The following is a 26039-nucleotide window of genomic DNA, read 5'->3' on the forward strand; positions in this document are numbered from 1 at the left end:
GTATGTTAAATTTTTATAAAATTTTAAATGAGAATTAACATTATACACATTTCATTTTCATATCAAGAGTCGCAATAATGTTTAACTTTTGATCCAGTAATTTTACTCCCAAAACTCATTTTAAGGAAATTAAACCTAAAGTTGGAAAATCCATATTCACTGAAGCATGAACGATAATATTACTTATGGTAGAAAAAATGCAAACATAAGTCTAGCAATAGAAAAACTGTTAAACTGTGATAAATCTATTCAATCATTGATATCTATGAATTTGTAAGAGTAAAATCTGGTGTGTTAAATGACAAAAATGGACTGTATATTTATTTAGTATTTTACAACCACGTATTTCTATGTGTTATTTTGTTTGTTTTGAAAGAGATGGTCTCACTCTGTCGTCCAGGCTGGAGTACAGTGACTCAGTCATAGCTCACTGTATACTTGGACTCCTGGCCTCAGGCGATCCTCCCACCTAATCCTCCCAAGTAGCAGGGATTACAATACAATGATGTTTAACTACAACACTTAAAAAGTTTATACATAGAAAAAATGACTGTAAAAAAAATAGTACCAGAATGCTATCCTTATTAGGATAAAAGGAATATAGGTGTGTGTTTTTCCCATGTGTTTTATTTTTTATGCTTTTTTTCTCTTTTTCCCAAATTAACTTGTGTATATAATAAAAATATTTTTTGTTAACTTCATTCTTAATAAAGTACATTTTCATTCTAGTAAAGTGCCAATAAATTTATTTTAATAAGTGTGTTGTGAACTAAGCAAGAAGAGATTTCGGTATTCAATTTATGTACATTTTTCTAACATTAATATTTGAATTATTAATACTGCCATGCCTAAGGGTGAAAGTAAAAATGTTGTTTGATGTACTGTAAAGAACTAAAATTTTCTGGTTTTTTCCTCACCAGCTGACTTTGGTGTGGCTGCAAAAATAACAGCTACCATTGCAAAACGAAAATCTTTCATTGGCACCCCTTATTGGTAAGACATTACTGTGATTGAATTTGATCCATTTTCATTTCTTCATGGTTTAATGATCATCCTCGATACTTGATAATAGAAGTGATTATTAAAAATAGGGAGATTTGCGTGCTCATTGATATTATCATAAGTTCTGGTTGGGTTAGGGAACTTTGATGCTTATATTCATGGTGCAGCCTTCCCTCTGTTGAAGTGTTAATAGTTTTCACTATCTATATGATTTTATATTGAGAGGACTCTTAGGTATGAAATTTTCAAAAGATTTGCCTCCTGTAATTTTCTTACCCTTTCTTCTGGCATTTATTCTATTTTAATCTAGGACTTTTCTACTTTATTTTATTTTAAGTTCTGGGGTACATGTGTAGGATGTCCAGGTTTGTTACATAGGTAAACATGTGCCATGATGGGTTTGCTGCACCTATTGACCCATCACCTAAGTTTAATCTAGGATTCTTCTTCCTGGTTGTTAAAACTCCTACATCCTACCTACTATTAGTCTTACCAGCCACCCCACTCTTAGTGCATTCCACTGATTACTGACAAAATAATCTTTCTAAAACACTGCTTTCATTATTGACAGATGATAGAAATAAAAAGCCTCATAACAAAGCCTTAATATTTAAAATAGTGAATGTTATAAAGGTGACATTTACAGTTTGTGTGAAAGGTTGGATTCTTTTCTTTTTTTTATCTTCTTCTTTTTTTTCTGAGACGGGGTTTCATTCTGTTGCCCTGGCTAGAGTGTGGTGGCACAATCACAGCTCACTGCATCATTGATCTCCCGGAGCCAGATGATCCTCCCATTTCAGCCCCCGAAATAGCTGAGACTACAGGCATGCAACATCACAGCCAGCTAATTTTTTGTAATTTTTTTTGTAGAGACAGGGTTTCATCTAAAACTCCTCGGCTGGTCTAAAACTCCTGGTCTAAAACTTAAGTGATCCACCTCCCAAAGTGCTGAGATTACAGGCTTGAGCCACCGTGCTTGGCCAATTTGGATTCTTTAATGGGCAGTGTTTGGATAATTTATTATTTGAAAATAAATTTAAGTAGCTCTGTACCTCATACCTGATGTCAAAAAATGGTATGTGGAAATAGTTAAGTATAAAAATGAAACCAAAAGAGCCATCAGTAACTATCTGCTTTAAGAGCTGAGGAAGCCTTTCTGGCCATAAAGCATAAAACCTTAAAAGGAAATGCTGATAGATTTAACTGCATGAAAATTTAAAACTTATGTATGTCCACCAGCTTAAGCAAAATTAAAAGGCAAGTAAAAACACAGGAAATATTGTATAAAATATGCCAAACTAGGTTTAATATTTTTAATATGTAAGTTCTTTTAAGTCGATAAAAAGAATGTCTCATTAGAAGCAATTAGTAAAATAATACATATTAGGTATCATAAAGTATGATAATGGATCACAAGAAGTTACAGATTTCTTTTTTTTTCTAATACCAACTCCATTAGCCAAAAAAGTGGCATAGACTTATTTGTGTCAAAAGAGAGTATTTTTTCCATAAAAAAGAAAGGTAGAATGTATCTAATTGGTGAGGCGTAACCGACACTTTTCACATGAGGCCAGTAAGAAAATCCCCAAAATTAACAAAGACTCAGTTTTCAATGACACATTAATCACAGACCAATTAAAAAGCTACATAAAAATCTTACCTACATATTAGAAATACATTTTTAATTCATCCATACATAGATCCAACAACCTTTTAGAAATATAAAGAAAAATTTTTATTAACTGACAAAAAAACACTACATATTGAATTCACTTAACTGTCACTGAAAGGGTGTCTACAGAATTCTCACCTCAATATTTTCATGGAAAATAAGTGGAAATCAATAGTCCAGAGATCCTCATTAAGAATGAGCCACTGATAAACACAATATGTTTTTAATTTGTATAACATTTCATTCATGTGCATGTTTTGAGCATTAGTCAATGTTTAATTTGCATCAGGCTTTCCAAATTAAATTTATAAGATTTCTTTTCAATAGGCATTCTCAGATGACTTTTGAAATAATTATTAAAATGGAAACTTACCTATTTTGCCAAGTACTAGGATTTAGATGAAGAATACATTCTTATAAGATTCATCTCCAGTGTGCACATATCATGTGTCTTTGAATGTACCTGGGAGAAACAAAGGCATCCCCACATTCCGTATGTTTACAGGGTTTTTCAGAAATGACCTCTTTCATGTCTTCATCTAGAACTGGAAACACTGAGGACATTACCACATTGTTTACATGCATATTTTCCCCCCAATATGAGTTTTTTGTATTTTCAAAGGGAAGTGGCAAAAATACATGCCTTCCCATATTCCTTACATTCATAGGTTTTTCTTCAGTATGAGTTTTTTAATGTGTTCAAAGGGAACTGGAACATGCAAAGGCTTTACAACATTTCTCATATACATATGGTTTTTCTCCAGTATAATTTTTTTCATGTTTTCAAACATAACTCAGATAATTGAATGTTTTCTCACATTCCTTACATTCCCAGGATTTCTGTGAAGTATAATTTATTTCATGTTTTACATACAGAACTGGAATATCTGAAGGCTTTATTGCATGTCTTACAATCATAGGGTTTCTCTCCAGTATGAATTCTGTCATGGTTTCAAGGTAGTTGAAACGACTAAAGGCTTTACCACATTTTTTTTTTTTTTTTTACCTTCATAGAGTTTCTCTCCAGTATGAGTTTTTTCATGTGTTCGAAGGGAACTGAAATGTCTGAAGGTTTTACCACATTTTTCATATTCATAAAGTTTATCACCAGTATGAGTTCTCTCATATGTCTGAAGGCAACTGAAACAACTGGAGGATTTACCACATTTTTGACATTCATAGGGTTTCTCTCCAGTATGAGCTCTTTCATGTCTTCTGAGGGAACTGTATTGATTGAAGGCTTTACCACATTTTTTATAGTCACAGGATTTCTCTCTAGTATGTGTTCTTTCATGTCTTCACATGGGGCAGAAATGACTAAGACTTTACCACATTTCTTACATGTATAGGGTTTCTGTCTAGTAGTATTTCTTTCATGTTTCTGAAGGGAACTAGAAAGAAAAACTCCCTTACCATATTTCTTACATGTAAAAGATTTTTCACCAGTATGAGCCCTTTGAAAGCAACTAAGACAACTTAATTATTTCACATATTCCATACATTCATAGGGTCTCTCTCCAGTATGAGCACTTTTGTGGTTATGAAGGTAACTGGAATATCCAAAGGCTTTATCACATTTATGAGATTTTTCTCTACTATGAGTTCTTTTATTTTTTTTATTTATTTATTTTTTTTTTGAGACGGAGTCTCGCTCTGTCGCCCAGCCCAGGCTGGAGTGCAGTGGCGCGATCTCGGCTCACTGCAAGCTCCGCCTCCCGGGTTCACGCCATTCTCCTGCCTCAGCCTCCCGAGTAGCTGGGACTACAGGCACCCACAACCGCGCCCGGCTAATTTTTTGTATTTTTAGTAGAGACGGGGTTTCACCGTGGTCTCGATCTCCTGACCTTGTGATCCGCCCGCCTCGGCCTCCCAAAGTGCTGGGATTACAGGCGTGAGCCACCGCGCCCGGCCTCTTTTATGTTTTTGAAAAGAACTGCAGAATCTCAAGGCTTTACCAAATTTCTTCCATTCATGGGGTTTTTCTCCAATGTGAATTACTTCATGTCTTTGAAGTAAATAGGCAAATGTAAATGTTTTCTCATGTTTCTTACATTAAGTAATGGCCTGCAGGTCATGGCTAGGGGCATGCAGCCCCTACAGACTTCTTTGTTCCTTCTTTGCTCTCAGTGCTTCACTTGACTAACCTAAAAATATATATATTCTGAATAATGTTTCCCTTGATGAACAAATTAAATGATTTTTTCTATCAAATTGGAAAATGTTTGGAATTATGGGCATACTTGCTATTACTAAATATTTGGCAGTGAGAGTAGAAATTGGTAGAATAGGGGTTAGGGAGGACGACCATCAGGAAGAATAGCTAATGGATGCTGGCTTAATAGTGATACCAACATGATGGGTTAATCTGTGCAGCAAACCACCATGGCACACATTTACCTGTGTAAAAAACCTGCACGTCTTGCACATGTACCCTGGAACTTAAAAGTTGAAGGAAAAAAAAAAAAGAAATTGGTAGAACAATTTTGAAGCATAATTTGATGGTAATGTTTATCAGTAACTTTAAGCAATGTTTATCTTCTTTATTCTCAGTAATTCCACATCTAGTAATTTATTAGAGAGGCATACAGATTTATATATGATAAGCTTTATCACACTGTTTTAATGATAAAAATTGAGGGAAAATAATATACAACAGGAATTAGTTAAGGGAATTACATTTATTCAGTTCAGTGGAATAATATGCTACTGTTCATGATATGCTGTTAATTTTAAAAAGCAAGACTCCAAGTAGTATATGCAATATGATAACATTTTATAAAAGGTGTGTGTGTGTAAAAATCATGGATGAAAATATGTGAAACAGGAGCTCTCTTTGAGTGGGATCATGCTTAACTTGTTTTCTTCCATATTTTTTCACATATTCCAAATTCTTTTCAGTCAACACATATCACTTTAACGGGGAAAAAGCCTCAATAAGTATCAGTTAAATAAAAGTTAAATGAAGATATAGGTGAGTTAGATAACCTATAGGATTTCCTTAGTCACATCAGAGTCCCTCACTCTCTATGACTGTCCTTTTTGTGAATACTCTTCTAGTCTAAATTGTCTATTTTTTGTACCCTGACTGTATCAGGTGAAATACTACTACTTTAGCTTTCTTTACTGCTTCCCTAAGTTGCCATTTTTCTGTGTTATCTTAAGCCATCCCCATTCTTAAGAGGGCCACGCTCTCTACCATTCTATAGCTATGGCCAACTGAATGAATACAGTTTCCCCCTGAGCCAGGAAGTGCAACAGTCATAGTCAACTTGACATTCTGGTTAGCCACCACCACTAACTGATTCCAGTGGGTAGAGGAGATGAATCCTGTTTGCTTTCTCTGGGCTGCACCTCAGCCTCTTTCCTCTGTGAAACTTGCCTTCAGTTATCTTGCTCCATGGTGATTGTTTACTTCTCCTTACTCCTATATCCATTATTATGTTTGTAGCACTTGCATATAGTACACATCTACCTGTTCACATTTTTAGTATACATACTTTATATCCTAACCACACTTAATTTGAGAGACAGTGTGTTAATATAACTTTTTGTAGCCTAAGTACATATAAAAGCAACTTGTCCCTTGTGGATATTCAATTCAAATTAATTGAAGTTAAGTTAGTAAATGTTTGAAAAGATAAAAGAATATTTCCCCTGAACAGTATCATCTACACTTTATAACTTCAGATGCCTTCTACAGTACTGATTCCCAAACATATAACTCCCCCTTCAGTCTTCTGCATATTCAACAGTTGTTCAATAATAGCTCTATTTCAATATCCACAAGCATTTCCTCCTCAGATCTATATCTTAAGTTAACCCCTTTCATTCTGTTCCCTCTGCTACTGTCTTTGAAAAGTTCTTGGGGGTTTTTTTCCCCTTGTATTTTTGAAACAGACCTCTAACATGTCTGCCTGACTGGCTTCACCTGATTTCACACTATCCTTCATCTTGCCATGAAGTTTTAGATTGTTTGCCCTCGTAATTAAATCTTTCATTGGGTCCCCATCATTTTCATGATAAAGTCTAACCTTTTTTGTTTAATCAGTAGATGATTTATAATCTAGCCTCTACTTCTGAGATTTCTTGTCCAAATACTTTCTAGACTTTCTCAAACCATGTGTTACTTCCTGTCCATTACAGACTTATTTGTAAAATAAGATAAAAATGAATATATGCATTTGGACAAGCATAAATGCTTACTCTCCATTTCTGTATTTACTACAGACTGGTAGCCAGCAATGTATGGCCCCTTATCAGTTTGCAGGTGATACATTGAGCACTGTCGTGTCAGGTTTCCTGGTCTCCCTAAATCTGTACTCGTTTCCTCTCACTGAAATGTCCAGGCTCCCCACCTTACTTAGAAGTCTCACCTCCTTTGGGAACTTTTCTTTGACCTTCACAGGGATTTAAGTATTCTTTTTCTTTTTGCATATTATATAACAAGATTCACAAAAACAGAAACTAAACTAAAACAAGATTTTTCCTTAGAACATAAACATTCAGAGGAGGGCATTCAAGATTCTTAATTAGTTTTAAAAGTGTGTATGTGTGTGAAATAGAGATTTAAGCCTTTACTTAGTAATGTTTCTTCTTTTCTGGTAAACATGTCTCAGCCTCCTTCCCTTCAACAAGCCAGTGATTATAACAGGAAGTAACAGATTCAGATCAATATTTAACAACAAAAATGTTGTATTCATTGATTCCTTCTAGGATGGCCCCAGAAGTTGCAGCAGTAGAGAAGAATGGTGGCTACAACCAACTCTGTGATATCTGGGCAGTAGGAATAACAGCAATTGAACTTGGAGAACTTCAACCACCTATGTTTGATCTCCACCCAATGAGGTGTTCTCATTATTTATAATTATCCAGTTATTGATCAAGTCTATGGGGAAAGTGAAATGCTGATAACTCAGCATCAAGCTCATTTTTAAGAATGAAAAATAGTAAAGGTGTTGTAAGGGATTTAGGGATAATCTCATCCAAAACCTATTGTGAGCTAGTCCGAAGATAGTTATCTCAATTCATTTTTCACAATTACAGATCAAGCTCCTTGTTCTGCTCTTCTTCTCCTTCTCACTACTGTACTTGATTAGTCTTTAAAATAAAAAAAAAAAAACCTGTCTTGTATTGCTGCTCCTAAAACAGCATAAGAGTAAATTGTCCACACTGTTTGAAGCTTTTCCATAAAACAAATTTCCCTTAATAATCGCACTAGGATATGACAGTTAACATTCTTTTAAGACTCTTTGAGTCTTCCTGTTCATTCTTTTATCAATTCATCTTTTTTTTTTTTTTTTTGTCCTATGTGGAATTATAAGTAAATGATAGAATGCAGATGAAACTTTTCTAGTTATATTTGATTTTGTTTCTTTTTATTTTGTCGAGGAATAACGAAGAGGTGTCTGTGCTGAATATAATTATCATTTACATTCTAGGATGTATTGTCTCAGAAAAAAATATTTGAGGGCTTCTGAAAAGTTTTTTGATACTTTGAAGGAAAAGATTAGGCTAAAATTGACACTTTAAAAATAAATGATATGAAGCTAAAAAAAAATTAACAGAATGGTAAAAGTGTTTTACTAACATAATCGGCAACTGATTAATATATACTATATAAGGAAATCATTCAAAGACTACAAGAAAAAGATAGATTAAGGTTTATGAGCAAGTACCAGATATGGGAATCTATTTGACCTCATAAGCAGCTAAAGATAATATATATTAAAAGATACCTACTTTTAGCTAGAATGCTGATAAGTACAGACCTTTTGGAAAACACTTTGATGTTATTTATTAAGGACAATACAAATGTTTCAGTGATTCCACTGTTTAGGGGATTATACTTCAGAAATAATCTAAGAAAATGCTAAGAATTATGCATTTCAGGATAACAAGGGAAAAAATCTAAATATGTAGTAGTTGATCAATTGCTAATCTAATTATTTAGCAGTTAAGGGGAGCGGTTACATATATATGAACCAAAGCAAAATGGAAAATTGATTATTAATGAAAAAAATTATAAATACTAATGTAAATATAATGTAATTGGTAAGCATTTAGATAAAGACTAAAAACATTAGAAACTTTTTGAAGTTTAGAAAATGTTAAATAATAGAATGGTGGGAATATAGATTTTTTAAAATTTTTCCTTTGAATCATTTAATTTTTAAAAAGGAAAAATGTATTTGTTATGCTAAAAAAGAATAAGGAATTTGCTTAGAAACCTGGGATTTCTGTAGGAAATGCTGAAATAGAGCATTTTAGAACTTCTTAAATCCTCTATCATACTACCCCCATAGCCCAAAAGAAAATGGGTCACACGTGAGTTTATAGACAAAGTTCTCTTGTAGATTGGTTTGTGTATTTAATATACCAAGAGAATATGGGAAACCATTGTCCAAAAAAGGAAAACAATCAGGAAATGGATATAATTTGCCTGTACACCCAAAAGAAATATGGAGCCAGTCTTTGGTTAAATATGCAACCTAATGTTAGGGGAACATGTCATCTCTATGTATTAGAGAGTTATATACAATTATATAGACATGTGCTTAAGATATAATATGGGTTACATATGTAACAGTATAGTAGGAAAACTCTTTTCCAGTGTTTGGTAGGTTTGCTTTGTGAATAAGGGCTTGTTGGAAATTTAAAAATCTCCTCTGTAGTCGAGAAATTTTTTGTAGGCTTATAAAGTATTAAAAATTTAATTTCTATATCCCATAGTAGTTTTTATCATTGCCCACTTATGTGGTAGTCTTGTATAAATTCATTACAGAGTATTCATTCTAATTGTTAGATGTAGTAATTTTGATATTGTTCTTTAACTATAATTTTTATTTCAGGGCTCTCTTCTTAATGTCAAAAAGTAATTTTCAACCTCCCAAACTAAAGGACAAAACAAAATGGTGAGTTAAAGAATATATGTTTTATAGAATTTTACAATCGAAAGGGGTGTAGATTCAGTTCCCATATTTTATAGATAATTAAACAGAAGTTCATAGACATTAAGCAGTTTTGTCAAAGCTACACAGCTGATTTGCTTGCAGACCTATGGCAAGGATCTAGATTTATTTTCTGATATTTCTTTTTTTTTTTTTTTTTTTCTTTGAGACAGGATTTTGCTGTGTTATCCAGGCTGTAGTGCAGTGTCATGATCATAGCTCACTGCAACCTCAAAATCTTGGGCTCAAGAGATCCTCCCTCCTTTGCCTCCTGAGTAGCTGGGACTATAGGATGTGCCACCACACCTGGCTAAGTTTTGTTTGTTGTAGAAACAGGGTCTCACTATGTTGCCCAGGCTGGTCTCAAACTCCTGGCCTCAAGAGATCCTCCCACTTCAGTCTCCAAAAGTACTAGGATTACAGATGTGAGCTACTGTGCCCAGCCCAGTGTTTCTTTCTTTTTTTTGGAGACAGTGTCTCTCTCTATCGCCAGGCTGTAGTACAGTGGCACAATCTTGGCTCAATGCAACCTCTGCCTCCCGGGTTCAAGCGATTCTCCTGTCTCGGCCTCCCAAGTAGCTGGGACTATAGGCACGTGCCACCACACCCAGCTAATTTTTGTATTTTTAGTAGAGATGGGTTTTCACCATGTTGGCCAGAATGGTCTCAGTCTCTTGACCCCATAATTCACCCACCTCGGCCTCCCAAAGTGCTGGGATTACAGGCGTGGGCCACCTCACCCGGCCCAGTGTTCTTTATAATCCAATATTCTCATAAAATTCAATACTTTCTTAGCTCTTTGGCAGATTGGGTAAGAAATGTGGTGAGGAAAGAATTAGAAGTGAATACATGAAGATTTTGAAGAATCATCTATTTTTGCCCTGTATTCCTTTACTTCCATTAATTTCACATTGACTTTCATGGAAGGTGATATGAAAAGGGTTCCCAGATACCATGACACTTAAAATCAGTCTCTGTTGGTTTTTCCCTCTCTTCCTTCTGTAATACTCAAAATGTTTATTACATATTTTCATCTTGATCTCTTCTCTTACAAAGTAAAGCAGTTTACCTATCTTTATAGTCCAAAAAGATGTCATCAATTGGTTAATACAAATTAAAGATTATTTTTCTGGTAATATCTTCCCCATGCATTTAATAAAAGAAGCCGTGTGAGTAAGTTTCCGAATTCTTAAATTCTGGAATTCTTTATCTAGATTACATGGATCTTTGAGGATTTGTGAGCCCCCAAAATTCTGTATGTATATCCATTTTTCTGAGAAGACAGTCTATAGCTTATTTCAGATTCTAAGAGGCCCCTCCCCACAAACAGGTTCTCAACCACTGCTTTATGTTTCAGTAGTCTGTCTTATTTTATTTAGGACTCCAGCCATTCTGGGGATGATGACAGGAAAGAACAGCAAATCACACTGTGTAGAGAAAGGAGTTTATATTCTGCTGCTAACAGTATTGACACTGGGTCCTTCCTATTTCCTGTTGCCCTAAGTTCCTAGACATCTGGAACTGAATGGTTTTATGGCAGAAATGACTGATACTCATTCAGGAATGAATGAATGTTCGCTATAAATGCTAAATTCACAGTCAGATTTCAGAGCAGTTGTTACCATTGGAGAATCTTTGCCAGTCCCGATACTGTCTGACTCCATGTTATCTCTGTCACGAGCCATCAAATGCGATATAGTGATTTGATTTCTCTGCACAGAACTGGTGTGTGGTTGTTGTCATTGCTGATAAATATGGTTATTTCATCCCTTTAGTTCTTGTCCATTCTCTCCAGTGGAATCTTGGCAATGGTAGAAATACCTTTTTGTGTCATTTATCAATAATCAAAATGTGATACCTTTAATTTATGTCTTCTCCCTTTCCCCACTTCATCAGTGAAGGTGGCAGAAAACCCTTCTGGTTGCTAAAATTGCTCCCTCCTCTTTGCCTTTTTTTCTAAGAAATTAATTAGTCTCTTTGGGATTTAAATAGTCTCTTATATTATCCCGTGCCTGCCTTTTGTGCCATCCAACTCTTTTGGTATAGCACAACATTTACATACTAGGTAAATTATGCAATGAGAAAAGGACATTTAGACTCCTAAGTAGTACCTAGAAAAGTAGGTCATATATAAATGATACAGCCTATCCATTTCTGATTGTTAGTGTAATTTTTATGGTTGTATATTACTGTTCTGTTACTTAATTGTATTTTATTTAAAAGACAAAACTGACACAGTTGTTTCCAAGGAATATATTGTACTTTAACTAAGTGGCCCAATAAAAAAATCATGGTGTTTTAGACTTACTGACTGTTCCTAAGTTAATGTTATTTACTAACACCAAAATATAGTAGTGAAATATTTTTGTACATCTCTTTTTATTTGAAGGTCATCAACATTCCATAATTTTGTCAAAATAGCACTAACCAAAAACCCAAAAAAAAGACCAACTGCTGAAAGACTTCTGACTGTAAGTCATTGAAATTACAAGGGGATTTCCTGTAGTTGTAAATTAGACATATCAGTAGAACAAAAGTATTTAGGTTTTTAATATAAAAATGTTAGCGATCTCTTACAGCAGGGGTCAGCAAACTTTCTGTTTTTTTTTTTTTTTTTTGGAAACAGGGTCTCACTCTGTTGCCCAGGCTGGAGTGCAGTGACACGATCTCAGCTCACTGCAACCTCCGCCCCAGCTCCCCAGGATCAAACCATTCTCCTGCCTCAGCCTCCCGAGTAGCTGAGATTACAGGCGCATGCCACTACCACCTGGCTTATTTTTGTATTTTTAGTAGAGACAGGGTTTCACCATGTTGGCCAAGCTGGTCTTGAACTCCTGACCTCACGTGATCCACCCGCCTCAGCCTCCCAAAGTGCTGGGATTACAGGCATGAGCCACCATGCCCAGCCAGCAAATTTTCTATAGGCAGTTCACATAGTAAATATTTTAAACTTTGTGGGCCATACAGCGTCTGCCACAACTACTGAGTTCTGCCATTATAGCCCAGAAGCAGCCATAAACAGTTGTACACATGTGGGTATAATTTTAATACTCAATAAAACTATTTACAAAAAGAGGCGGTCAGTGCACTAGATTTTCCCCATGGGCTGTAGTTTGCTCACCCCTGCCTTAGAGAAAACTTTAAAATGTTGCCCTTAGCTAAAATGAATTACATTTCTTGGCTTCTAATATGAATGTATAGAATACTCTGCATATGTGTGTGTATAAAACACTTTTATATTAGAAATAGTCAATGATTACAACAACCTAAGAAAGCTTTACTGAAATGCCAGTATTCAATTATATACGTCTTTGTACATTAACATAATTTTACAGAATTAAATGTATGCAAATATAGGATATACATGCTTTTTTCTTAATGTGGTTATGGACCATACCACAGTATTCATTTGCATCAGTATAGTGACTATGAGTAATGAATGTCATTGATATAGCCATATCTAATCTATATAATTTTAGAACTTAATATAGATTAGATAACTTTACAAAAAGAAATTACTTTCTAAATTTACAAAGGCTCTTCAGTTTTATATAATATGTAATTATGGATTCTCTGATGAATATTTTTACTAAGACAGTTTATTTATATTAGTAGACTCCCATATACTTGTCTCTGCTAGTTACCGAATGAAAAAATGAAGATAGCATTTTCTTTAAACCATAGACATAAAGGCATGCTCATGAAATTTCATTTTGTTTTCTTTTAGCACACTTTTGTTGCGCAGCCAGGTCTCTCTAGAGCCCTAGCGGTTGAACTGTTAGACAGAGTGAACAATCCAGATAATCATGCACATTACACTGAAGCAGATGATGATGACTTTGAGGTAAGGAAGTGTTTGCAGTCTCATAGTTGAAAACAAATGTTTTATAAGGCCTAAAGTTTGCTTTTTTTTCTTTGTTTTCTGAGTCCATCTTTTCGCTTAGTTAAAACAGGCTTAGCTACAGAGATTAATAGTGTAAACTACACCTTTCCTGCACATAATTATCAGTTGATACTTTTTTTATCCTAGTTCTCCTCAGAACTAGGATTAGTTCTTAACACAGTCTCTTTTTATGTTCTTAGTTTGGTTAGCCTGAAGTTTTGGTAGCTGAGATTGAAATTAGGTGTCCCTCTGCAGCAATGCAGAGGTGCTTTCCCTTTTGGTGATTGCCCTTTTCTCTGGACCTCAGCTTCTGTAGTGAGTTTGATCTTTCTATGGGATATATATATAAAGAACATCTGTTTCCAAGGAAATAAAAGTTTTAAGAGCCTTGCTTTCAACTAAGGGAAAAAAAAGCATAGCCACAACACATATGCGTATTATTTTTTCTGAAAAAGACTTCTTAGAAATCCAGCTGCTCATTTTTGTAGTTGAATTTGTATTAACAGAATACAAATAATTTTCAAGAATGAAGCTGAAGTTCCTGTTGGAAAATGTTATCCTTTTCAGTATTTCAAAACTATTATTTCTTATATAATTAGTTGTAGGGCTATTCATAACTATGCTTGCCTTCTCTGAAAACATTATAGAATTATTTTTAATGTATTTTCTTTTTTCTTTTTTTTGAGAGGGAGTCTCACTCTGTTACCAGGTTGGAGTGCAGTAGCACAATTTCGGCTCACTGCAGCCTCCGCCTCCTGGGTTCAATTGATTCTTCTGCCTCAGCCTCCTGAGTGGCTGGGACTACAGGCTCCTGCCACCACACTCGGCTAAGTTTTGTATTTTTACTAGAGACAGGGTTTCACCATGTTGGCCAGGATGTTCTTGATCTCTTGACATCATGATCCACCCACCTCAGCCTCCCAAAGTGTTGGGATTACAGGCGTGAGCCACCGTGCCTGGCACGTAATGTATTTTCTATAACAACACAACTTGTCAGGAAATCAGGAATGAGAGACTTCCTCTTCATTAACAGGTATCTACTTATGACTGTATATAGCACAACTATATTTTTTCACCAGTCTCTTTCTCTCCTTGTGTTCCTTCTTCTCCTTTTATGATTCTATTTTTTTCCTAAGTTTTTCTGAATCTGTCTCTTCATGTCCTTTTTAGCCTTTATTTCCCTTATATCTCTACCTTCACTAAAGGGAATTTTCTATTTCCTGTTCTTCAGTTTTAAATTATTTCCTATAAATATCATACTATGGGCCAGACACTCCTGTAATCCCAGCACTTTGGGAGGCCAAGATGGACAGGTCACTTGAGGTTAGGAGTTCAAGACCAGCTGGCCAACGTGGTAAAACCCTATCTCTACTTGAAAAAAATACAAAAATTAGCTGGGTGTGGTGGCAGGCACCTGTAGTCCCAGCTACTTGGGAGTCTGAGGCAGGAGGAGCTCTTCAACCCAGGAGGCAGAGATTGCAGTGAGCTGAAATTGTTCCATTGCACGCCAGCCCGGGCAACTGAGTGAGACTTTTGTCTTTAAATAAATAAATATTATAGTAACTACTAGCACTCATTGGGTACTCAGTGTGTGCCACGTGTTACGCCAAATAATTTCTGTGTTAACTCATCTAATATCAAAACAGTCCTTTGTAGTAGGTACCATTAATATCCCTGTTTTATAAATGAGGAAACGAGGGACAAAAAATGGAAGTAATTTGCCCAGCATCATATGGCAAATAGGAAATGGAACCAGGATTTAGATCCAGGCAAACTCCAGAGCCTCCTCTCTTAGTTAATACACCATCATATCTATGTATGTATTTAATAGAAATAGTCATTAAACAGTCTTTAAACTCCAGTCTTTATTTCCCCATTGCCTGGTGTATAGCATAATCCTGTCATGTCGTGAGTACCCAGTGAATATTTAGTGGAATGTTAAATGAACTTGAAGTGGAAATATTAAATAAACCAGCCATACATAAAATGTTTTCTACTTGAACCACTGTTTGCAACTTGGGATTAATAAGTATTTTAATTGTTTAAAGATCTATTGTTTAAAGAAAGTAAAGTTATTCTTGCATAAATGTAGAGTTAGATATTACTCAATTCTCCAGTTTGCCTTTCACTGGTTATGTAAATAACCTAACACCTATTTTTTACCACATTTTGCTGGGCTTCCCAAATCTACTCTACTTTCTGAATTCTCTATTTCTGTTTAATGATGTCACCATACTTTTCAATTCTTGAAATGCAAAACCATGTGCCAGGCAGTTGGGGGCACAATGGTGTATGAGACTAACATTATCCCTGCTTTTATAGTGCTCATAGTATAGTCTCAAAGGAAATTCAGAAATAATGATGACTAATTTACACATGTGATGGAATGGGAGGTAAAAGGTGCTATGGAGGGATATTATAGGGGCAGGAAAAAACTCACTATTGTAGAAGTGACATTTAAGCTGAAAACCTGAAAGATAAGTCAGAATTCGAGGAAGAGAATAAATGTAAGTGGCCTGAGCAGAGGTGTTAATAACATATTTGAAAGCCTGGTGATAAGGGAGAAGGCACTGTACATAAGGAACTAAAGAAAAGACAGTCTGGGTTGGACGCGGTGGCTCACATCTGTAATCTCAGCACTGTGGGAGGCTGAGGCAGCTAGATCACTTTGACCTCAGGAGTTCAAGACCACCCTGGGCAACATAGCGAAACCCCATTTCTACAGAAAATACCAAAAAAATTAGCAGGGCATGGTGGCACACGCCTGTAGTCCCAGCTACTCAGGAGGCTGAGTCTGGAAAATCGCTTGAGTCTGGGAAGCAAAGGTTGCAGTGAGCCGAGATCACATCTCTGCACTCCAACCTGGGTGACAGGATGAGACCCTGTCTCAGGGGAAGAATAAAAGAGAGAGAATGAGAGAGAAAGAAAAGTCAGTCTGACTAGAGCAGAAAATAGGGAAGAAGGAAGTGATAGAAGATAACGATACAGAAGTAAATACCGTCTATCAAACTGTGTTTAAAATGTTGGGCTTTAGTCTAAGGGTAGTAGAAAGCCATTAAAGGGTAAGGGAGTGACGTAATCAAAATGTGCATTTTTTAAAGATCTCAGTGACTTCAGAATGGTGAGTTCATTACTGAAAACCTGTTAAAAGACTGTTGAAATTATACGAGATAAAAATAATGGTAAACTAGGATGGTAGAGCAAGGATGGAGAAAAGTGGAGTAATTTAAGAATTATATGAGAGAGTTAATGATTGGATGAAGACGTGAAGGTAAAGAATAAGAAAAGAATTACTACCAGATTTTGACTTGAGCAGTTGGATAGATATAACCATTTACTAAGATAGGAACACTATGGTAAAATCAGGCTTGGGAAGAAAGATGAGTTACGTTTTATACTGAAGAAGATGTTGCATAGAACTTCCAAATGGAAATGTCTAGTAAGGCGCTAAATACGTCATTGTAGCTTGGAGAGAAAAGTTTGGATTAAAAGTACAGGTTTGAAGCTGGGTATGATGGCTAATGCCTGTAATCCCAGCAGTTTAGGAGGGCCTAAGGTGGGAGGATCACTTGAGCCAAGGAGTTGGAGACCCACCTGGGCAACACAGTGAGACCCTGTCTCTACAAAAAAATTTTAAAAATTAGCAAGGCTTGGTGGCGGGTACCTGTAGTCCCAACTACCTGGGAGACCAACGTAGGAAGATCACTTTAGTGCAGGAGGTCGAGGCTGCAGTGAGCCATGATTGTGCCACTGTACTCCAGCCTGGGTGACAGAGCAAGACCCTGTCTCAAAAAAATAAAAGTAAATAAAATAATAAAAATATAAATTTGAGAGTCATTAGATACACATGTAGTTGATGCCTTAAGAGTAAATGTGGGCCGGGCGCAGTGGCTCGAGGCTGTAATCCCAGCACTTTGGGAGGCCGAGACGGGTGAATCACAAGGTCAGGAGATCGAGACCATCCTGGCTAACCCGGTGAAACCCCGTCTCTACTAAAAAGTACAAAAAACCAGCCGGGCGAGGTGGCGGGCGCCTGTAGTCCCAGCTACTCGGGAGGCTGAGGCAGGAGAATGGCGTAAACCCGGGAGGCGGAGCTTGTAGTGAGCTGAGATCTGGCCACTGCACTCCAGCCTGGGCGACAGAGCGAGACTCCGTCTCAAAAAAAAAAAAAAAAAAAGAGTAAATGTGATCACCCAAGGGAAGCATATAGAATGAGAAGAGAGCCTAGCACAGAACCTGAGATTTCTCCCAAAATTTAAGGATCAAGTAGGCAAAGGGCAATAGCAGAGGAGATTGATAAGGAACATTGAAAGAAGAAAGGAGAGTTTCAATGAGAACATAGAAATTAAGTTAAACTAGTTTTTGGCTTTAGGTGGTTAGTGTTTGATGAGTTTAACAGGGATAATTTTCTAATAGAGGAAGGGGAGCTAGATTGATTGGTTTGAAAGATATGTATTGCAATTCATTTATGAAATTGAGCTGTGAAGGGAGGGATAGGGTAGAGCGGTAGCTGGAAGAGAATAAGCTGGAGAAGGATTTTTTTTTCATGCTTTTTCTTTCGTTAAATGCTTATAATACTGTCCAATAGACAGAAGAGTCAAGGGAAGCAAGATGGAAAGGCAGAGTCCATGAGAAGAAAGCAGGGAGACGCAACACTGCTCTTCCATTAGAGAAAGGGATGGTTGGTAATGCAGTGTAGCTGGTGATTTCTCTTTTCTCTGTGAAGTAAGTGGTGAGGTGATCTGTATGGGTGAAGGAAAATGGGTAGGTTTGAAGAATGTGAAGAAGGTACGGAATAGTAATTGAGGGGAATGGAGGGTTAAATGACTAGAGTCAGAGCTCAGATTAGATAAATTTTCAGTGTGTTCTACTGTATAATTTTCCTCCAGCATGATTGATACCCCAGATGTGTAAACGCAAAGGTGACCAGTTGAGTTTATCCAGGATTGGCATTTTGCTGTCCCAGTCTACTAAAAGATAGTGGGGCAAAGGGAATTTAGGATTTTTGCAAGAAATCACTTGAAATTATGTGCTACCAGACATAGACCAGATAAGGAGAGATGTTGATGGAGAGTGAGAAAGTAATGGATCAGTGCACTTGATATTCCATTGGGAACGTTGAACAAGTGTAATGGGAGTAAGTGAGAGAGTAAACTCAAAACATCGGAGATTTGTAATATAGAGGAAATTCATGCATCAGAGTTGATGACAGGGTCCAAGCTGTGATTTTTAGGAGTTGAGAGTACATTGAAATATATGAGAGTGTCTTTGAAGATGGGGTCAGAAAATAAGTCTAGAACAATGGATCCTCTTGGGGCTTTGAATTTATTTGGTGTGTTGGTGGGTATTGAAGTAAGAGGTGAACAGATGAGCCACTTTCAGAGCCATCAGTGAATGAGAGTGAGTCATCAGAAATTTGGTAAATAGGGGTTGAGCTGAAGGCCTAACTTCAAAAGAGCAGGAGGTTCTGCACAGTGGGTAGAAGTAGCATGCTTCTCACTTGGCTTACAATATTCTTACTCAATCTCCCTGTATCCAGTATTTCTCTCCTCCGTAGTCTCATACATACTTAATAGATAACTCTTAAAGCTGACACTGGCAATGCCATTTCCTTGCTGTAAAGTCTCCAAAAAATTCCTTTTGCCAAGAAACTGAGGTGAAAATACCCAGACTGACATTCAGAGCCTTTGATGATCGGGCTCACCCTCACAGTCTGTCTTTCCATCTTTGTCATCTCATCACCTAATCTTCACTGCAACCAAATAATAACCAACCCCCACTCCCTACAAACACTCCGCAATTTCCTGTTACTTCTTATCTCACTTTGTTCATATTCTTTCTGCTATCTAGAATGCTTTTCCCACATTGCCGCATATTCAGTGCCTACTGGTACTTCAGGGCCCCAGATGAGATTACAGCTTTCATGAAGAACTATACCCCTTCAGGTCAAAGTCATTTCTCCCTCCACTGGGCTTTACTAGTAGTCCATTTATCCTCTTAATGAAAAGTGCTAGCCATTTTCTTATCTGTGAGTATTTGTGTGTCTTACCTCCCTAGACTATAAGCTCTTTGAGGACAAGATTTGTGTGTGTCTTTGAATCTCTTCAGTATTTTATACAGTATAAACATGGAACAAGTGAAAAACCTTCCAAAGTATTTTAGCATACATTGTATTTGTTTTATGTTTATCCTATAATTTACTAGTAGATATTCATATTTATCAATAAATGATGAGAGTTTGACCTTTTAACTTTATCATTGAAATTTGTTAAAGTATATATATTATGCTTATATTCACAGCCCCATGCAATCATTCGTCATACCATTAGATCTACAAACAGGAATGCCAGAGCTGAACGGACAGCTTCAGAAATAAATTGTATGTGTTTGGTTTACATTTTCCATTGGTGGTTTTGGAGGGTTGTGCTGGGTGTTCTTGTATGTTTTGTAGAATAATAAAATTTCAGACTAATTAAGACTACATACTTCAACATATCAGAATACTTCTAAAATAGGGGTTGCTTTTCTGGTTTCAATGGAATTCCCTTGGTTTATAATTTTTGAATAATTTTTATTTTCCAATTATGGACATTATCATGCCCATTGCTGAAAATCTAAAAGAAAAAAAATAGAAAATTAACATTGCATACAATCACATCACCCAGAGCCAACCCATAGTTAATATTTTGCTACACTTCTTTCATTTTCATGTGTATTTTTACATGGATGAATTTATGCTATGCATAAAATTTCACTTAATAATAAAACTAATTTCCATATATTAGCGTAGACTTTATAACCATTCTGTTTAGCGATTGCATTCTGTTTCATTAATTGATTTATTGTAGTTAGCCAGTTTACTCTCACTGCATGTTTGGGTTGGTTTCAGGTTTTAAAAATCAGATTAGCACTAAGATGAATCTTTTCTAAAGGAAATATTTCAAAAGAGAGATTGGTTTTTAATTTAATAAATTAATCATTGACCGGTGAAAATTTCCTATCAGTATTTGTCACCTTAGCCAAATTAATTTAGAACAACCGATTCGTAAAGAAATTTTAGTTCTTCTCTGGTTTATTGCCTTAAATGAATACTTGTTCTGAGAGATTTAAAGTAGTTTACAGTAAAATAAGGTTTATGACTAACAAAATCAATAAAATTGTAAACCATACTAGAGGAAGATAATTCATTAAATATTTGAACTAATTAGAATTATTGGCAGTGTGCATTTTGTTTAAGTCTGAGTTTTCATAAACCCAAACATCTCTAGCTTTATGGGTGCAGCTTTAAAACTCTTAGTCACTGGAGAGTATCCTTCCCTTCTCAGTTGTTTCAATCAGGCCTTTTCATAATTAAGCCAGTAATTCAAGATTTAGTATCTTTGTTAGTGCCTAGATCGATGATATCTTCTTATGCTGTTCTCTCCTTTTATAGTCTGAGATGAAGTCTGTGGGCCTCAAATACTAAAGAGAAAAGTAGCAAAGTTGATATTCCATTGTAACATATTCTTTATTTTATGTAGTTCTGTAGTATTCCATTAATGTAGTCTATTTTATCTGTCTTGTCTCGTATAGTTTTGGGGTTTTGTGTCATATTTAGAAGGCTTTCTCGATTCCAAAGTTATAAAATAATTTTCGTATTGTTTCTTGTGTTTTTAGTTTCTTTTTTAATATTTAAAAATCTGATGTAAATTACTTGGTAGAAGGTATGAGTATGGATTGCAACTTGAGTTTCTTTCTAGATGACAACTCAGTTTCATTATTTATTGAAAATGCAGTCTTTCTACTCATGGATTTGACATGCCATCTTTATTATATACTGAATTGCCATACATATTTTAGGGTTGTTTCTGGAAATTCTATTCTGTTGCATAAATGTCTGTTTTTGTGCCAGTAGCATACTTTTGATTATTATGTCTTGATAATATCTGTTAGAACTAATCCTACTCCTACTCTCTGCCCCTCCCCACCACACACACATATGTACCTTGTCACACTTATTTTTCATTATGACATTTGGCTATTGTGCCTTCCCCACATAAACTTAAGAATCAGCTTTTGTGATTTAAAAAAAAAAAACTGTTTTTACAGAGATCTTAATACTTTGGGAGAGTTGACATATTTATGATATTCAGTCTTCTTAACCAAAATAGGCTTTTTCAGAGATAAGATCAAGATTTAGTTCTTTTATATTCCATGATATTAGCCCAAAATACTAATATCCTCATAGAGCGAGCTCCATGTGCTTAAAGCACCAGACAGAAAGTGGTAGAGTAGAAGGTCACTTTATTAATGACTTGTCTTTAAAACTTCTTTGTATTTATCAGGAGTGTTTTACCACTTTGCTTTTGTTTGTTCGATAGATTTTATGCTATTTATTTCTACTTTGTTTTTGTTTTAGTGTTTTAAATTGAAGTGATAACTTATATATAGTAAAATGCTCAAATCTTAAGAATACTCCAGGATAAATTTTTAAATATATACACTCATATAGCTACCACCCAGCTAAAAATACGAATATAGAACATTATCAGAATCTCAGAAGTTTCCCTCATGAGAGCCTTCACAATCAGTATTCTTAAATTCTATACTCGCCTGCCCTCCCCTCTCCCCAGGCGAATTACTATTCCGATCTCTGTCACATAAACTGGCTTTTACCTGATCTTGACCTTCAGGTAAATAGAATCATACAAAAAGCACCCTTTTGCTCCTGGCTTCTTTTACTCAACATTATGTCTGTTAGAGTCATGTGTAGAAATAGTTCAGTTTTCACTATACGGTAATACTCCATTGTATGACCATACCATAATTTATCCATTCTTCTGTTGATGAGCATTTGATTTATTTCTGGTTTTGGGCTATTATGACTACTGTAAGCATTCTTACCATGTATTTTTAGTGGACATAAATTATTATTAGGAATCATACCCAATCAGTCTAAGACCACCAGGGACAAACGTGTAGTCCAACACAGTCAGGTTTACTGACGCCTTGCAATGAGAGAGAACACACACCAGAGGAACCAAACCATTCAACATTTCATCAAACAAGGGAAAAGGAATACATGATTTGGGGAAGAGTGGAGTTCAGGTGAATTTTAAGTGATGACTTAATGCAAAGTAGGGATGTGTATGAAAGGGTCTCTGCTGTTAAAGTAAACCCAGGAGTATGTTTCCTTGGAAACTTTTTGAAATGTTGTGTTCAAATATGCCTTTATTTGAAGCTCTGCATCTGGATTGGAAATTGAGTCTGTTTCTCTGTGTCAGTGATTTAGTCCAGGCAAGAATAGGATGATTCATTCTTAATGTGATTTCATATAGCAATGTTTCTGGCAGTCAGTGATTTTAGAGAGAGAGATTTCTCAGAAAGCAGAATAACTCAGAGGGGGTCATTATATGAAACTTTACATGTACAAAATATCCTTGGGAGAAACATTGTTTCTTGTTGACTTTGCATTTGGATTTATGTCTGTCCTTTCAGCCTCATTAATGGCAAGAAAGATTTCTTACTTTCTCAGTCTGATTCAGATATGAGTGTATTAGCTAAATTACCTAATTTTTTTTTTTTGTTTGTTTGTCATCTGAAGAGCGTATTAGTGGTTGAGCCCAGTTACCTAGGAAACCAACTGATTACAAGGAATTGGCACCAAGGGAAGATAGGAGTTATTCACAAAGAGTATAAGCCTAACAGTTAGTTTAGTTGTATAATTTTAGCTGACTCACGAGCAAATTTCAGCCAGGTGTTAGACTCATACTCCAGGCTGACTAAGGCTGCAAAGGGCAATAGTAAGAATAGGGACTCTACAGGTATCATAATAAAGAAGTAACAAGTATCTGTCAATAGTCCAAAACCTCCAGCTAGCAAAAAGCCGGGGGAAGTGTGACTAAGAAAATAAAGTACTGTTGTTGCAGGTTAAAGTAACCAGCAGCTCCAGTTATCTTTCCATGGGTCTTGGGCAGACTTTCCACTTCATGTAGTTATCAGTTTTGGTACAACTGACTTGGGTGGTGGCTCTCTTCTTTTTGTAGTCATCTGCTTCAGAAGGATTCCATGTCACCTCTTTTTGAGGTGCCCTGCTGGGACAGTCTTCCAGCAATTTAAGATTGGCATATGTCTCTATATTAGAGAGACATGAATACAGGGATCAACACCCTATTTTACCATTGCATTAGTTATTAACAATACTTGGCAAAATTCTATGTATTGAGTTTAGAGGGCAGTTTTCCAGAAGACAGTCTCTGAATTTTAATGTAAATGTTGTTTCAGAGGAAATGCTTCCTGGACCTGTTTGAATGGAAAACTGTGTGTACTCTGAGTTCCAGTTAATAACTGGAAATGTAATAAACGTAGTAACTTGAGTTAATGGCAGTATTCCCAGATGTATAGGATGCCCAGATTTTTTGGTTCATAGAGTTAATGAACTCCAAGGGGAACTGCTGTCACTTGACATTCAGGCAAAGGAGAAAAACAACAACAACAAAAAACCCTTTAGGCTAAGGAAGTCTCAGGATTTCTGAAAGTTTAACCAACTTCAGTTTGAGATTTCTGTTTGTCCTGTTTATCTTACCTGAAGGCTAAGAGTGATAAAGGCAATAGAGATTTTGAGTAAGATGTACAGATGCTCCCTGATTTACGGTAGGGTTACATCCTAATAAACCCATTTAAGTTGAAAATATCATAAGGCAAAAAAAAAAAACATTTAACACACCTAACCTACCAAACACTATAACTTAGCCCAGCCAGCTTAAACATGCTCAGAATATTTAATGTTAGGGTAGCTGACTGGGAGCTGCGGCTTGCTGTCGCTGTCCAGCATCTCTCAAGAGAGTATCATACCATATATCGCTAGTCTGGGAAAAGATCAAAATTCAAAGTACAGTTTCTACTGAATGCATATCACTTTTGTACCACCAGAAAGTCAGAAAAATTGTAAGTCAAGCCTTTGTCAGTTAGGAAGCATCTATATTGTCTTACAAATCTGTTTAGTAACAGTTCTAGGGAGGTAAGTGTTTCTGTCTCCAGAGAAGTAATCACAGATTTCCCAAGTAGGAAGCACAAACTCAAGACACTTTTTTTTTTTAACCATTGGTATAGTTGAGGCTTTTTGACAAGCTATATTCATCCTAAAAATAGACATATAACTACCAAATAAAAACCTATATTGACAGAATAACTATTTTTGGGAAAAAAAAAAAAACCTGAACTGTAGCATATCTGTATGTTCTTCTACATGAGTATTTTTTAAAGCTGCGAACTACAACCCAATTCATGACATCAACTCAGTTTTTTTAAAAAAAGATATGAGGTACTGCAATATGAAATTTTTGTGGGTTTTGGTTTTTTTTAAGCAATTTGTGTTGTGTCTAACTACATTTTTTTCTTTATGTTCTGTCTTGGGCTCATTGAGCCTCTTAGATTTGTAGGTTAATATTTTTTATCAAATTTGGAAAATGCTTGGCCACTATTTATTCAAAATTTCTGCCCCAGTCTGTCTCCTCTGCTTCTGGGACTCCAGTTATGTATGTAAGAACACTGAATGTTGTCCACAGGTCATGGAGGCTTTGTACTCCCACTCCACTCTTCTCCCTGTATCCACACATAAGTTTTTTCTTTTTCCTTCACTGTACTTCAGTTTTGTTTTTCTTGCCCTGACTTGAAACTCATTGATCTTTTTTATAGTTATTGAGTCTACTGGTAAGCCCATTCAGTGAATTTTATTTCAGGCAAGCGTTTTTTGGATCTAGACTTTCAGTAATATATGTAATATACCTGTATATACACATACATCCATATATATAATTTCTGTTTTTCTACTGAGCTATTCCATCTGCTCACTTACTGTGTTTATCTTTTCTCTTAAATCCTGGAACGTATTTATAATTGCTGTTTTGAAATTCTTGTCTGCTGATTTTAACATCTGTGTCACCTCTGGGTCTGTTTTTAGTAATGTGTTTTTAACTGGTTATGGGTTCCTATTTCCTGGCTTCTTCAGTTGTTTTTGTTATTGTATATTGGACAATGTAATACAATGTTGAGAGTCTGGATTTTATCCTCTTTCTTTAAAGAGTTAATTACCTGGTATGTCTACTTAATCCTTTCAAGGCTTGTGTCAGGTTTTAGAGTATTCAGCAAGGTCTTTCCTCTGGTAGAAAGCCAAATTTTTCCTGGTACAGTGGGATCTCCAGAAACTCACAGCTCTCTGTTAGCCGTTTTCTGAGATACCTTGCATACTCTGGCTTTGCTCTTGGTATTCAGCCAAAGACTTAAGAAAACCTCTTTGCATATTTTTGGAGTTCCTCCTTTATACAGCTTTCTTATTTTTGGGACTGTGCCCTCTACCTTAGCAGCGCCAAATTAAAATCCTTGTCCCTTCACCTGTTGAGACTGTTACTTTCTCTTTGGGCTCCATTTTCTTGTATCCTCGTTTGGAAAGTGCCCCCAGGCAGAAAGTCAGGGTAAATATGGCTCTTATCACCATGTATTTTCCTTCTTTTGAGAATCACAGCCTTATGGTGTCTGTGGTGCATTGCCTTCAAAC

At 35.9% G+C, this 26039-nt stretch overlaps 1 protein-coding gene across 3 annotated transcripts in view; it reads left to right on the plus strand.

The window, feature by feature from the left end:
- The window catches only part of LOC105481838 (mitogen-activated protein kinase kinase kinase kinase 5), a 106890-nt gene that overhangs the window by 51222 nt on the left and 29629 nt on the right, over window positions 1-26039 (plus strand). For all 3 annotated transcript variants that reach the window (XM_071100203.1, XM_011741621.3, XM_071100204.1), the window contains 6 exons: window positions 921-993; window positions 7388-7519; window positions 9523-9585; window positions 12011-12092; window positions 13349-13465; window positions 19805-19883. In XM_071100203.1, coding sequence (XP_070956304.1) covers window positions 921-993; window positions 7388-7519; window positions 9523-9585; window positions 12011-12092; window positions 13349-13465; window positions 19805-19883 — 546 coding nt within the window. The remainder of the gene's footprint in view (window positions 1-920; window positions 994-7387; window positions 7520-9522; window positions 9586-12010; window positions 12093-13348; window positions 13466-19804; window positions 19884-26039) is intronic.

This window comes from Macaca nemestrina, chromosome 7, assembly GCF_043159975.1.
Source record: "Macaca nemestrina isolate mMacNem1 chromosome 7, mMacNem.hap1, whole genome shotgun sequence".
Lineage (NCBI taxonomy): Eukaryota > Metazoa > Chordata > Mammalia > Primates > Cercopithecidae > Macaca > Macaca nemestrina.